This window comes from Triturus cristatus, chromosome 11, assembly GCF_964204655.1.
Source record: "Triturus cristatus chromosome 11, aTriCri1.1, whole genome shotgun sequence".
In the NCBI taxonomy this organism is placed as follows: Eukaryota; Metazoa; Chordata; class Amphibia; order Caudata; family Salamandridae; genus Triturus; species Triturus cristatus.
The window spans coordinates 385,032,600-385,047,763 of NC_140594.1; the positions used below are offsets into that span (position 1 = coordinate 385,032,600).

General features: G+C 46.5%; 1 protein-coding gene across 1 annotated transcript in view; it reads right to left on the bottom strand.

Moving 5' to 3' along the window:
* Window positions 1–4,209, bottom strand: part of ANKRD23 (ankyrin repeat domain 23) — a 111,605-nt gene extending 107,396 nt beyond the window's left edge. The window contains exon 1 of the mRNA XM_085634594.1: window positions 4,129–4,209. Coding sequence (XP_085490720.1) covers window positions 4,129–4,155 — 27 coding nt within the window. The 5' untranslated portion in view covers window positions 4,156–4,209. The remainder of the gene's footprint in view (window positions 1–4,128) is intronic.
* Window positions 4,210–15,164: the final 10,955 nt, after the last annotated feature.

Sequence of the window (15,164 nt, forward strand, 5' to 3'; positions counted from 1 at the left end):
CAAAACCCAGGTGAGGCATCCAGAACCAGGTGCAACTTGACAAACAAAGCCTCTAGAACTGGACACCATACCCCAGGTGAGGCATCCAGAACTGGGTGCAACATGCCAAACGAGGCATCCAGAACTGGGCACAATACCCCAGGGAAGGGGTCCAGAACCGGGTGCAACATGCCAAAAGAGGCATCCAGAACTGGGCACAATACCCCCGGTGAAGCATTCAGAACCGGGTGCAACATTCCAAATGAGGCCTCCAGAACTGGGCACAATACCCCCCGTGAGGCATTCAGAACCGGGTGCAACATCCAAACAAGGCCTCCAGAACTGGGCACAATCCCCAGGTGAGGCATTCAGAAGCGGGTGCAACATGCCAAACGAGGCATCCAGAACTGGGCACAATACCCCAAGTTAGGCATTCAGAACCGAGTGCAACATGTCAAACGAGGCATCCAGAACTGGGGAACCTAGGAAGCTTGTTTCCGGTCCAGGGAAGGCATGGCTTGGCAGTTCGGGCTGGACTGTTCCCATGAGGCACAGGGTCAGACTGATTTGCATATGGCCATGTCTGAACTGGGGTGGCAGAGCGGGCTAAAGAACGGTGATGGATCAAACCCAGATCTGTTGACAGGGTGTGAGTGTTTGATTGGTTCTGATGCTCCGTCCATCACCAGCCGCCTTTTGTACCGCCTTGTTCGCCATAAGTTGGCAGGGTATGCTCAGACGTGAGTCCCTTGCTCACTTTGCCACTGGATTCAAGCAAGCCTGGCTGAAGACAGCTGAAATGCCAGAAACCGGTCCTAGGAAGCTTGTTTCCGGTCCAGGGAAGGCATGGCTTGGCAGTTCGGGCTGGACTGTTCCCATGAGGCACAGGGTCAGACTGATTTGCATATGGCCATGTCTGAACTGGGGTGGCAGAGTGGGCTAAAGAACGGTGATGGATCAAACCCAGATCTGTTGACTGGGTGTGAGTGTTTGATTGGTTCTGATGCTCCGTCCATCACCACCCCCTTTTGTACCGCTCCAGAATTGGGCACACTACCCCAGGTGAGGCATTCAGAACTGGGTGCAACATGCCAAACGAGGCCTCCGGAATGGGCACAGTACCTCAGGTGAGGCATTCAAAACCAGGTGCAACATGTCAAATGAGGCATCCAGAACTGTGCACAATACCCCCGGTGAGGCCTCCAGAACTGAGAGCAACATGCCAAATGAGGCCTCCAGAACTGGGCACCATATCCCAGGTGAAGCATCCAGAACCGGGTGCAACTTGCCAAATGTGGCCTCCAGAATTGGGCACAATACCCCAGGTGAGGTATTCAGAACTGGGTGCAACATGCCAAACGAGGCCTCCGGAACTCGGCACAATACCTAGATGAGGCATCCAGAACCGGATGCAACTTGACAAACGAGGCATCCAGAACTGGGCACAATACCCCAGGTGAGGCATTCAGAACCCGGTGTAACATGCCAAAAGAGGCATCCAGAACTGGGCACAATACCCCAGGGAAGGGGTCCAGAACCGGGTGCAACATGCCAAAAGAGGCATCCAGAACTGGGCACAATACCCCCGGTGAAGCATTCAGAACCGGGTGCAACATTCCAAATGAGGCCTCTAGAACTGGGCACAATACCCCCCGTGAGGCATTCAGAACTGGGTGCAACATCCAAACAAGACCTCCAGAACTGGGCACAATCCCCAGGTGAGGCATTCAGAAGCGGGTGCAACATGCCAAACGAGGCATCCAGAACTGGGCACAATACCCCAAGTTAGGCATTCAGAACCGAGTGCAACATGTCAAACGAGGCATCCAGAACTGGGCACAATACCCCAGGTGAGGCATTTAGAAGCTGGTGCAATATGCCAAACTCTGCCTCCAGGATGGGCACAATACCTCAGGTGAGGCATTCAGAACCAGGTGTAACATGTCAAATGAGGCATCCAGAACTGTGCACAATACCCCCGGTGAGGCCTCCAGAACTGAGAGCAACATGCCAAACGAGGCCTCCAGAACTGGGCACCATATCCCAGGTGAAGCATCCAGAACCGGGTGCAACTTGCCAAATGTGGCCTCCAGAATTGGGCACAATACCCCAGGTGAGGTATTCAGAACTGGATCCAACTTGCCAAACGAGGCCTCCGGAACTCGGCACAATACCTAGATGAGGCATCCAGAACCGGGTGCAACTTGACAAACAAAGCCTCCAAAATTGGGCACAAATGCCAGGTGAGGCATTCAGAACCGGGTGCAACATGCTAAACGAGGCCTCCAGAACTGGGCACAATACCTAGATGAGGCATCCAGAACCGGATGCAACTTGCACAAACAAAGCCTCCAGAACTGGACACCATACCCCAGGTGAGGCATTCAGAACCGGGTGTAACATGCCAAACGAGGCATCCAGAACTGGGCACAATACCCCAGGTGAGGCATTCAGAGCCCGGTGTAACATGCCAAAAGAGGCATCCAGAACTGGGCACAATACCCCAGGGAAGGCATTCAGAACCGGGTGTAACATGCCAAACGAGGCATCCAGAACTGGGCACAATACCCCAGGTGAGGCATTCAGAACCGGGTGTAACATGCCAAACGCGGCCTCTAGAACTGAGCACAATACTCAAGATTCTTTCACCAACACTGGCCGCATCTCCCAAATGTGGCCTCCAAAACTGATTACCATTCTTCAGATGAAGCTTTTACAGCCGGACACAGCACTCAAGGTGGGTCCATCAGAGCTGGAAAACATGCCCGCTCTGTACGCAATTCGGTAAATGTAACCTTCTGAATGTTCCATATATTCCAAATGTGGGCTCCATAAAGGACACTCTTGCATCAATCGAGCCTCCAGTACTGTCCAGCTGAGCTTTCAACAGTAAGCAATATACCTTATGCGGCATCCAGCAAAGTGCTCTTAATGTACCCCCCAGAAATGCACACAGCACTCTAGATGGGATGAGCTGGACACTGTGCTCCAGACAAGGTTTCAGAACTGGTGCCCTCATTCCAAACGAAGGCCCTCATTTAATAAACGGCTGTGCTTCGTGATGCAGACAGCAGTGTGAATCTACTCTTGCACGGAAATGCTCCATTGCTCCAAAACTTGACACCAGCGAAGCATCAACATCGCTGTGCAAGCGTCAACAGGACCATATATGCCAGAGCAGACACAGTACTGGATAGGCAGCCTCCATATGTGTGCACCCTACTGCAGATGAAGACATCACTCACACAGAAGACATCACCCACATCTGTAGCCAATACTTTAGATGTGACCTTCTGAGGAGTATATACAAGGTGGGCTGCTTCAATATACCCAATCATCGCCCTGATGTCGCCTCCGCAACTGAAACAATACTCCACACGCAGGTCCGAATATCAGGAGACCGCTCCAGCCATGGTCTTGGTGCAATGGTTTAGATATGAGCGTAACATTGGACACACAACTCCAGAAGCAGTTCAAAAACAGGACACACATCTGCAGCTGTGGCCTCCCGAACTGGTCACTGTTCTCCCGAGGCCTCCCCCAGGAGTGGACAGGAGGACTCTGCGGTGACACTGCCTCGGCACACACAAGATCAACTTAGAATGTACTGAAACCAGACGCACAGACTTTCACAATCACAACTAGATAGTGAGCAGCGGGGTGGGGTTGGGACAAAGCTGCCGGGGAGAGGTTTCTTTTTTTAAACGGCACATCATGTTACAGGAGCACTGGGAAAATAGTACTTTCCAAGAGAATTGTAATAGAAAAGGAGCTATGCTTAAATCGAAAAAGAACAGGAACTGTGAAACGAACTGTAAAAGGTGGTGTAATGAATATACCACTGAATATTAAAATAGTGGACCTCGGTTCCCATTACTTCCTCCTCACTGCGACTCTTGTTATGAAATCCAAACAAGAAAGATGTCGAGAGAGGATGAGAGATCAAGGATGGGCGGGAGATTGGATGGTTGAGAAAAAGAGGGATTAAAGTATACGCGAGAGCGCAGACAGAAGGTGAAAGGCGGAGCCAGGGAGAGGCGCATGAGCCGCGAAATAGAGGCAGGGAGTTTAGAAACATAAGCAGCAGCAGATACCAAGAGAAGGGGAGACGGGGTGCGACAGCCGCCCCCAGCCTCCGAGTGAACTCACCAGCTGCTGGATGCTGAGGATCTCCATGGCCCCCGAGTCCCTCGCAGCCCCCGGCTCCCTCAGGTACGCAGGGTGGACACTGACTGCAGCCGAGCCTCGCCGCCTCCACTTTTATTACTTGGGCCCTGGCTGGTGTCCAAGAACGCCAGTGCCCCCAGCGGACACGGCCGCACTCAGGCACACCGCCACCCCCGGCCTGTGGACGGTTCCCAGGGCTCGAGCGGGGATCAGCGCCCGGTCTCGGGGTGTCGGGCCCCACTCCAAACACACAAGCGTGCGTGTCTCGGTTCACCGTCTCAGCCTTTTAACTTCTCTCAAGGCCATATGATGGGCTCATTTGTGAGCACGCCATACACTGTAATTAGCTGTACTTGTGAGCTGATTACACACGAGGGTCAGCGAGAAACAAACGTAAAAAAAATACTCGATCGTTGAGGTGAATTAGATTGTGTATAGGGTCTCCCCAAATACCAACTGCCGAATGTTGTTTCAAAATGCAGTGTTTCATTCAGCGAGATACTGAATTCGAAGCAACACCTCCTAAATCGAAGTCAGTGTAAAGCTAACCATGTCAGGATAGATCTAACAAAGCTTACATCAAAAGTTCATTTTGGTGACGCAACTGAAATGTGATTGTTGAAGAGGAAGTAGACTGGTGAATACACCACATCCTTCCCTCAATGCTTATCCCGGATACTGACACAAAACAGGCATATTCTCAAAACAAACCTGCTCATGGAACCAAAATCTGTGGTCTAATCACGAATAAAGCGCCTACTCGGGGCATCCAGGAGCTGGACTGAAGGCCGCCCTGCCCTCTCGGAGGAGGTAAGTTCTTAACCTCTTTATGAAAGGAAGCAGATCCCGGGATAGACATGGGCGTTAATCCTACGGGAAAACTCAATAATATTCTGCCTGTTAAGAGCGCTTGTAATCATGGTATGTATATGGCTGAAACTTATATTCTCCCTGTTATTATAATCATTAAAGAATAATGTTTCGTTCTGGAACCATAGGAATAAAATGAACTTTCTTTTCAGTTGGTACATGGCACACAAATTAATAATCGTCTTTTTCACTGAGAGATTGGTCTGAGGATAATAAGAGGTCAAACGAGATTCAGACCCTAGTCTTTAGTTACAACCATTTACTGGATTGTGTCTCTTTAACCTAGATATTTACAAAAGAATTTGACGGGCAATTCTTCAGCTCATCAAGATGGCGTCAATCTAGAACGATAGTCCAGAAGTCAGAACTGAGCCATCCAATGAACAGAAGGGCTCTCTATGTTCTTTATGCAAGGTAAGCATCTCTGATTACCGTACAAGCTTAGAATCAATGAAGTTACCTGTAGCGAGGGCAACTGAAATTTTGCAGCAATGGAGCACCATAGTACGCAGCGGGTTGACTCATTTATGCAGCATAATGCGGACCATTCTGCGGTAGTAGTATTTCAATATTTTAGCATGGTTACTTATGTGGCAAGTGCAGTAAATCCTTAAAATGTTACAATGTAGGCCCATTTCTAGCACCGTGAATAAAGTCTGACATTTGTACGGCAACGGGAAAGCCAAGGATCCCTCTGTGTTTCCGATACGCCAGTAGCAGCTCGGCCACGCAGTCAAGTCTTATTGTAAGAGGTGGTATAGGGAGGAGACCAGATACACTCGGAGTTTTGACTAAAAGAGGCTGTCCCATTGGTTGCCCACTGTGCGTTGAGTACTTTGTAGGAGAGTCGTCTTGCTACTTGTAACCGGTGCTGGACTTTGAGGATGATGTGGTTCCATCTTCTCATGCTTGAGACTTGTCTGCCGTCAGTATCCTGGATTAATCGATTGCCTCTTCATTTTCAAGACGGCTCTATGTACAGGCCATTAACATGGTGAGGGCATGAGGACTAGGGCCATTAATGCCTGAATTTTGTCCAATAGGCTTAATAACTACGGGAAGATTTACCACAGGGTCTGATTGTAACAAAAGTGACTTTAGTCCCTTTCAAGTGAGAGGGTGAAGTCAATTATCACTCAAATGTTTTTCACCTCATTTTCATGAGGGGAATGGCTATCCTAGTTCAGTAGGTCACACTGCGAGAGGGCCATAGTGCTGCCAAGTTCCAGAGGTGGGATTTCTAATTTTTGCTTGGTTAAGTTTAAGGGATTTGTTAAGCATCCTTTGATCTGTCGCCAACAGGCAGTCACAGAGGCCGGAGGTCTTGCAGCCCAAAAGCTGTAGTTTTTATGGTGATTGGTTATCATCAGCATAGATATAGCAGATGTGCTTGAAAGAGTTGGTGAGTGATGACAGGTACACATTAAAGAGGTTTGTCATGCTCACAGAAACTGTAGAACTGAGAGAAAGCAACCTTTTCATCAAGCTTACCTATGAATGGTCTTGCGGATGCTGGTCTTTGCTTAACGGGGTTTGCGTAAACGAGTCCCCACTCCTTTAATAAGGGTTTAATACAAGACATTTTCAGGTCGCTTTGCAACGTTCCAGTTGATAGCAACATGTTATTGATAGCTCTGGTGGGTTTGGCAGCAGAGGTTTCTTGAAGAATACTTCTAAGCATTTTTTCTTTTAGAGATGAGGGAAGGGTCAGTGGGAGACCTTGCTACAGTTAAACAGAACCCAGATTTCATTTATCATTAACAGGTTGAAGGAGCACAGTGTAATTTGGGTTATGGAGGTAGCATGAATTGACAAGGTATGACGGTGGGGGTTTTCCTGTCTGTCACTTGTAGAAAATGAGGTTTCAGAACCTTAGCTTTTTCCCCCTGAAACTTTATTTAAACATTTTGATTAGTACATACACATACAAAAGAGAAAGGCCCTGCACACAACTCCCTGCTATGCACAGCCTTCGGCCTGCAGGCATTCCCTGCACCCTACCCCACATGGGTCCCCAACCCCACATTTTCCCCATATCTTTATTTTTTTGTGGTACAGCTGAACCGCAATAAAGCATTACATCCTTGGTACCGCAAGACCATGGAAGCCCAACTTCCTGGGGTACTGCTCGCACAACAGTACTGCAGGTCCTTATGAGAGGGCCATGCTGGGTCCCAAGGGAGTACCACAATACAAATTTGTTTTCATTTTTTGGTCCCTGAAGTGGTCCCTCTGTGGTCCCCCCAACCCCTTGAGTGGTAAGGGTCAGGGTGTCCCTACTCTGCCAATTTTGTTTTCTTTAACTTGTTCAGGAAATAGGGACGAGTACCTGAGTCCTGTAATAGTGGCCCCAATATTGTTGTTCAAGTTTCAGCCAGTCAATCAAATCTTTTGGTCCCACAGGGCCAAAAAGGCTGATGGGAGAAAAACTCTTGGCCAATCAGAAACTCTTATTTTTAGGTCTCGCCCGGCGTTAGCAGCGCTTAGCGCTGCTCTCGCCATGCAAGATCCTTTGGTAATCGATTCAGATTTGAAAACTAGATGTGCATGCGTATGGAAGAACAAAAAAATGCACACGCATGGACAGACAGATGTGCACACGCACTCGCCCGGACAGCCCGACGCCATCTTTGTTTACTTTGAATGGACTTGCGCGCTCTCGTCCACTTTTCCGACAGCCCGTGTGGACAGCCCTTGAAACAGCCGCCACTGCTGCTGCTCTTCTTCACGGCAGGCTTGAAGCTGTTACTCCCGCCGGCACTGCACAGCTTCTCCCCCGGCTTCGTGGCTGGGTTGGCTGCCTTGACCTTCTTCCGGGGACGGTACTTGTTTCACTTACCTAGGAGGTCTCCCACAGCTGTAAAGAGGCACCACTACATCAAAAAAACAACAGCACTTTTCATGGGACTTGCAGGCCCCTACTTCTGATTGGAAACATGAAACTACAAGTCCCAGAATGCACAGAGTTAGAATTAGCTTAAACGCGAGGACCAATTGAGTGTCTAAAGGCGACACACACATGACGGGCATGTCTTTCCCCTCTGTCAGGTCTCTTCCACTTGACCGAGTGCCTTGGCCAAGTTTTATAAGCCTCTGCATCTCACCTATGGTCAAGGTTGAATTTGACCAAGGCCACCATGGGTGCTTTCCATTTCCTTAACAACCTGCTACTGGTATCTCCCCGCGAAATCCCAGTTCAGCGCGCGTGGCAATAGCTTCTCTTGTAAGCAGAGTCCTTAGGTCCCTCTCTCCGGCAGGTCTGGACGTGTCTCCTCCAGCCAGAGGCAACGTGCCTCCCTTGGAAGTGCACGCAGGGAGGGGCGCATGGCTGCGCGAGGTTCAGCTTGGCCCATGTGAGGACTTGGGGGTGGACGGGTACCATGGCCGCTGCAGCCTCGTGCGGGGCCTGTTTCAGGATAGGAGTGTGGCCCTGATGGTACGTTCTTTACACTATGGGTTTTGGGGGAAGACGGCGGGGTACGGAATGTTGTCCGCCGGACTCTACCTGACCAGCGGAAACGTGAAGCAAGTGGAAGGGACGCAGGTCGCATCCCCCCTCCCCCGGGGTCTCCCACCTCCCTTATACACAATAAGGCTTTGTCCTGTGGCCCCTGTTGGGCTGGGACAGGGAGTGGTAGTGACGCCCTGGGGCAGGGGTCACCTTTCATGCAATTCCTCTCTTTTAACAGGCCTGGACCTGACCAGCCTCAGGGAGAGGCAGGGGACTGTTGAAAGGACGTCCTCCTCCTGGAATCTTTAGGCCAGAGGCATGGGCCTGCCCACCTGCCCCCTGGACAGAGGCAGTATTCGGCACGTGTGCCACATGCAGCCGTTTATGGCTTTTTATCCATCAGCAAGTTATCGACTGTGCTTATTGAGCATATACTTGAGGTGAAAAAACACAAAACTACAAGTCCCATGATGCAAAGTTCTGCGCTCGAGAAATAAGACTGACTGATGGTGTTACACATGACATAAGCCCACTTGGAATTTAGTGCAGGGGTTCTTGACGGCAGTGGTGAGCATAAGAGAGGTTTTTGTTTGTAAACCAAGGCGCCTTTTTATGTGTGGCGCAGAGAGCGCCATCTGTCTTGTCACTCTGCCCCCCCAAACGCTCCTCCAACAGTCGCCGCAAGCACTCCCTCACAACCCACAATCATATTCCACCTTCTACGTTCCAAAAACACACACAGCACTGCACATACACCTTCACCCTTCAAAGCACAATTAATTAATATAACTTATAAAAGCATAATAAACACATCTAAACTGTAAAACTATGAACCAGAAACATTGGTAAATACTCAAATTTAGCAAAAAGGCAAATATTAAGTGCACATCAAGGAATAAAATGTTCTCCATAGGTTAAACGTCTTAGGCAACACCTCTCTGAGATCTACTCAATTAATTCTTACCTCTACTATCTTCTTACGCACTCATTTACTCACCTCAGAGCACTTGTCACTAACAGATCTTGCACTATCCTAGGACACTGCATATTGCTCAGAGAAATTAGCTGGTACCTCCACATCCAACAAGCATTAAAAATGCAATAGGTCTCTCCTTTCATTAAGTTAAAGCCATTTGCTTTGCTATACAATGCCATTAGCAAAGCAAATGGCTTTAACTTAATCAAAGGCGAGACCTATTGCATTTTCAATGCTTGCTTAAATTTACGGTAGTGCAGGAGTTCCCAAGAACTCCTGAGGAACGAACTGTCCACATATACATTTTATTTAACCCTGTCAAGCCCATCTCAAGAACCTTTTTTTTTTTTTTTAAGTTTTCCAAAACCTTTATTGAGGAAGTTCAAGTCAGACATCTCAAGAACCTCTTTAAATATGAATTTCTTGAAAATGTTTGACAGATTTACATCAAATTACAAAAAGCACAATTTCTGAGTAAAGTTCTAGCCTTCTGCCTAATTTGGTGTAATTCTGTTCAGCCGTTTTTTTTCCTCTGGGTTCCCAAAATTTCTTATGGCAATTAACAAGGGAAAAAACATTTTGGGACTGCCCTTTTTTCTCGGCCCCTGCTTGACAGATCACCCCAAAATTTCCCAGGAAGGAGGTAAGGTCGATGAAAGTTTGCTTTGGGAAATTTATGAGAAGATTTGTCAAAAGACACCAAATTTATTATCAAATCAACCGATATATATATTTAATATGTACATATCTATCTATCTATCTATCTATCTATCTATCTATCTATATATATATATATATATATATATATATATACCCAAAAACTCCAGAGAAGTCAGCATGCATTCCCAAATGGTGGAAGGCAGAAAAGGTTTAATCCACATCGACATCAACAAAACCCAATGCATTTTGGCGACAGCCTTCGTCACTGGGGCATGGCTGCGAGGCCGGTGTGCCATTCTAAAAGGATGTAACTTGTTAAATGTGAGGGGACATATAAGCTCTGTGAGCTTGGAAATATTGTATTTGTTGAAACCTGGCACTGCCTGAGAATTTCTTGAACTCCTCCCAGTCTTTGTCAATAAGAGGGTGATCTAAGTTCTTCTCCCTGTGACATTTCAGCTTGGTTAAGGGGTGGAGGGAGGTGAATAAAGTAATTAATGACCTGTATAACCATCTGATAAGCTCATGTTGAAGAGAGTTTATATGTTGCTGTGCAGATGAGGTTCTTTATCAGTGGTGTGCCAGAGTATGTATCAGTGCCAACACCACCCTGTGGGTCAGGAATGCACCAGGTGAAAAATATGATCCGGCAAGTAATGCTTCAAAGGGGATCAAAATACCATTCCCGAAAATGTCTCCCATCGTGGTTAGTCCAGCTTGCTCCCATCGAGCCACAGCTATACTTTCCTTCATTGCACCTAAGCAAACCGCAGAACAAGTGGTGTACTAGGGGCATAGGACTGAGAGTCTGCAGTGCATTGAAGGCTCTTCCACTGGCAATATTGCCCTACTCTCAAGAGGCAGGCTGAGCTATTCTGCGGTCCAGACTGCTGCAGACCCATCGAGGCAGCTGTGTGCAATTTTAACTGACTTTGAATAATTCCCAAGCTCACTCAAGTTTAGTTGAGCTAACCAATGCGTTTGTGACGCGAAGAAGTATAGTTCAAAATCGAGTATTCCTCGGTCTCCATGTTCCATCTGTGGTTTTAAAGTGTTAAGAGCCACGCTAGGGTGGCTTCCATTCCATATCAAATCTAAAAATAAACCATACAAATCTTTAAAATGTTTCACATGCAGAACGCATGATACATTTAAGTAATAATAAAGAAGGTGAGGTATCTCCCTTCTATTACATTAACGTCGGTGTGATAAATCTGCACCCCTACGTATTTAAAATTGGAGAATTTCAACGTAGGAAGAATAGGTACAGGGTTATGAATGTTAAAATGGCTCTGTGTCTCAACGGGTATATGCATGTCTTGCCCCAGTTCCTCTTCAGACCTGATACAGTGCCAAAAGCTTCAAGTTCCCTAACAATCTCACCACGTTGGTCTCTGCTTCTCACAAATATAGCAATGTGTCATTGGCCTAAAGTGAAACCGGTTCATATGCTGTGCCATTTGGAATACCCCATGCTCTACCAATCTAGCAACGTTGCATCACAGGGCTCGACTACTAGGGCAAATAAGAGGGGGGGGGGATATCCCTGGCTGTTTCTCTTGATACTTGATATTGCTCCGAGATCCCTTGGCCAGGGCATACTTGCGCTTTTCGGAGGTTTTAAAGGACCTTAAGCCATCTGTGAAAGGCTCCACCCAGGCCAAACCGGTCCAATATTTTCTGAAGGGAGGGAGTCACAAGCCCTCTCCAAGTTAACTGATAATTAAGTCACATCCGGCCCCGTCATGGTGGTAGACGTGGATGTCTTGAACAGTTGCCATATGTTTTGTGTTGTATTAAGGCCATGGATGAAGCAGTTTGTTCAGCGTGACCCAGGGGAGACATGTGCGGCTGTAGTTGATTAACTTGAATTTTCCAGGGTATCTTAAAGTCTATGTTCAATATTGAAAGGGGGTGATACTCAAACATTTTTGGGAGATTTTGCTGGTTTCAGGAGAGCCGCCACAAGTTCCTCCCGTATCGTATGGGGGAAGACTTCACAGTCAAACATTACATTATAGAGCGTGATCAACTTGGGAGCGAATTGACCCACGCCACAAAGACCTTCCACTGCGCCAGCAGAGATGCATTATCCTTCCCCCACCTGTAAGGAAATTGAGAGCCCCAGTTCTGTTCTGGTGTGCAAATTTAGGCAAAGAAATATCTCCAAGATAGTCAGCTATATTAATCATAAACCACATGGCCGAAGGCAGAGTGGTATGTAAACCAGAACCAAGAAAAGGCAATATTGGACCATATTACACATGGTACCATACCCGTTATGTATTTTTTTTATATTACATGTTTTTTTTGGGGTAGTTAGTTTGAAAAAGCCATTTTCTTCAAAGTGCAGCTAAAATTGGGCACTGATTGGAATTGGAATGTTTAGGCTTTGTTTACCTTTTTGAGTAAATTGCTAATAAAACAGAGGGCAATGGTGGGGGTCAGTCAATCTACTACTTAATTTCGGACACCCCATTCCCCTGCCCCACCGTAGTGTTGAGGCTTTGTGGCTATTTGAGGTAGTTTGCACTTAGGGCTCCATATAATTTTACCATATAAGGTATCCTGCCGAATTTGCATCCTTTTATTCAAACATTCTGGGGATTCTAAAGGTACCCTGGGTTTGTGGATTCCCCTGGAGGGGACCGAGAAAATAGGCAAAATATAGCTACATTTTGAGGTTTTTGGGGAAATACAGGAAAAAAGTGCTCTGGTTAAAAGTGTCAGTTTTCCCCCCTAGAAATGGCATCAACGAATGCTACATTTGCACAGCTTGGTGTGCTAAAGTCACCATCTTCCCAGCTTCCAGGAACATGCTTAACTGAATAATAAAATATAATAATATTTACCACAGTTTTGGCATTTTTCAAATCGGTAGCCAGTTTTTCCTATATTTTGTACTCTCAACTTACTTCCAGTTTGCTATGAAAACCAGCGTGAAACCCATGGGTGATCCTGAAAATCTGCAGATTTCTGAAAAGTAAACACAATTCCGAATTCAGCAAACGGGTCATATGTTTAGATCCCTCAAGGTTTTCCCAATGAAACTAACTGTTGAAATCAAAGAAATATAGGAAAAAAACAGCCATTTGTGACATTTTCATCTGTAACTTTGTCACAATGGGTGACTTACAAAAGCAATATATAATTACGTCCGCTAGACTCTTCTGATTGTGGGGATATATAGGGTTTGCAGGTTCTCCAAGAACCCAAGGTACTCAAAGTCAACAACTGAACTGCACTGCACAATGGTTTTTCACTGTGCACAGAGTATAGACTAATTCATATGGTGAAATATGTAGAGTGAAAAATTGGTATTAAGGAAACCTATGCATTTCTGAAATGGGCACACGATGTGGAGTTAAGGAGCACTGGTTATTTGTACATCTCCAAATTTGTGGCTATCCGTACTAGGATACAATTTAGAGGGTATTTTTTAAACTTTCTTTTTTCTTACACGCCGGCTTACATTTTGAAGGCACAAATGTAGCGAAATCTAATGCTCTACTACTCTATGCTTCCACATGTCTTCCGATAAAAATGGTACCTCTCTTGCATCGGTAGGCCTAGTGCCCGCAACAGGAAACCACCCACAACGCAACATGGATACATCACATTTTTTACACTCAAAACTGACCCTGTTTTTCCAAAGTGGGTAGCTGTAGATTTTGGGCCCTAGCTCAGCCGGCACCTAGGGAAACCGAGCAAACTTGCACATTTTTGAAAACTAGACACCTGTGGGAATCCAGGGTGGGGTGAGTTGCGTGGCTCTCACCATTTTTTTTACCAAGAATCCCCTGCGAACCTCAAACTTTGACAAAAAAAACACATTTTCCTCACATTTCTGTGATGCAAAGTTCTGGAATCTGCAGGAAGTCTCAAACTTTCTTCCACCAAGCCTTTCCAAAGTCTCCTGATAAATAAGTGGTACCCCACTTGCGTATTTAGGCCTAGTGCCTGCAACAGGAAACGCCCAAAATGGATACATCACATTTTTTCACTCAAAACGGATCCTTTTTTTGCAAAGGGGGTAGCTGTGGATCTTGGGCACTAGCTCAGCCGGCACCTATGGAATACTAGCAAATGCGCACATTTTTTAAAACTAAACTTGTGTTGGAATCCAGGGTGAAGGGATGGCTCTGATCAGGTTTTTTTTTACTCAGAATACCTTACAAACCTAAAACATTGACTAAAAAACACATATTCATAATTTCTGTGATGGAAAGTTCAGGAATTTGCAAGAAGCCACAAACTTTCTACCACCCAACATTCCCCCCCAAGTCTCCAGATAAAAATGGTTACTAACTTGCGTGGGTAGCCTAGTTCCTGCGATAGGAAACATCCCAAAACACAACATGATACATCACATTTTCCCATTTGAAACTGGCCCTTTTTTGCATAGTGGGTAGGTGTGTATTTTTGGGCCTTAGCTCAGCCGACACCTAGGGAAACCTAGCAAACTTGCACATTTTTTAAAACTAGACACCTGGGAAAATCCAGGGTGTGCTGACGTGTGTGGCTCTCACCAGGATTTTTTTACCCAGAATCCCTTGAAAACCTCAAACTTTGACTAAAAAACACATATTCCTCACATTTCTGTGATGGAAAGTTCTAGAATCTACAGAAAGCCACAAATGTCCTTCCACCCAGCACTCTCCAAAGTCTCCCAATTAAAATGGTACCTAACTTGCATGGGCAGGTCTAGTGCCCGCAACAGGAAACGGCCCAAAATGCAACATGGATGAATCACATTTTTCCACTCAATAGTGCCCCCCTTTTTTTTTTTTACAAAGTAGGTAGCTGTGGATTTTAAGCCCTATCTCAAAACTAGACACCGAGGGAATCCAGGGTGAGGTGACTTGGGTGTCTCTCACTTTTTTTTCTTATACCCAGAATCGCTTGCAAACCTCAAACTTTGACTAAAAAACAAATTTTCCTCACATTTCTGTGATGGAAAGTTCTGGAATCTGCAGGGAGACACATAATTCCTACCACCCTGAGCCCCCACTTGACTCCCGATAAGAACGGTTCCCCACTTGTGTGGGTGCTCCACAACAC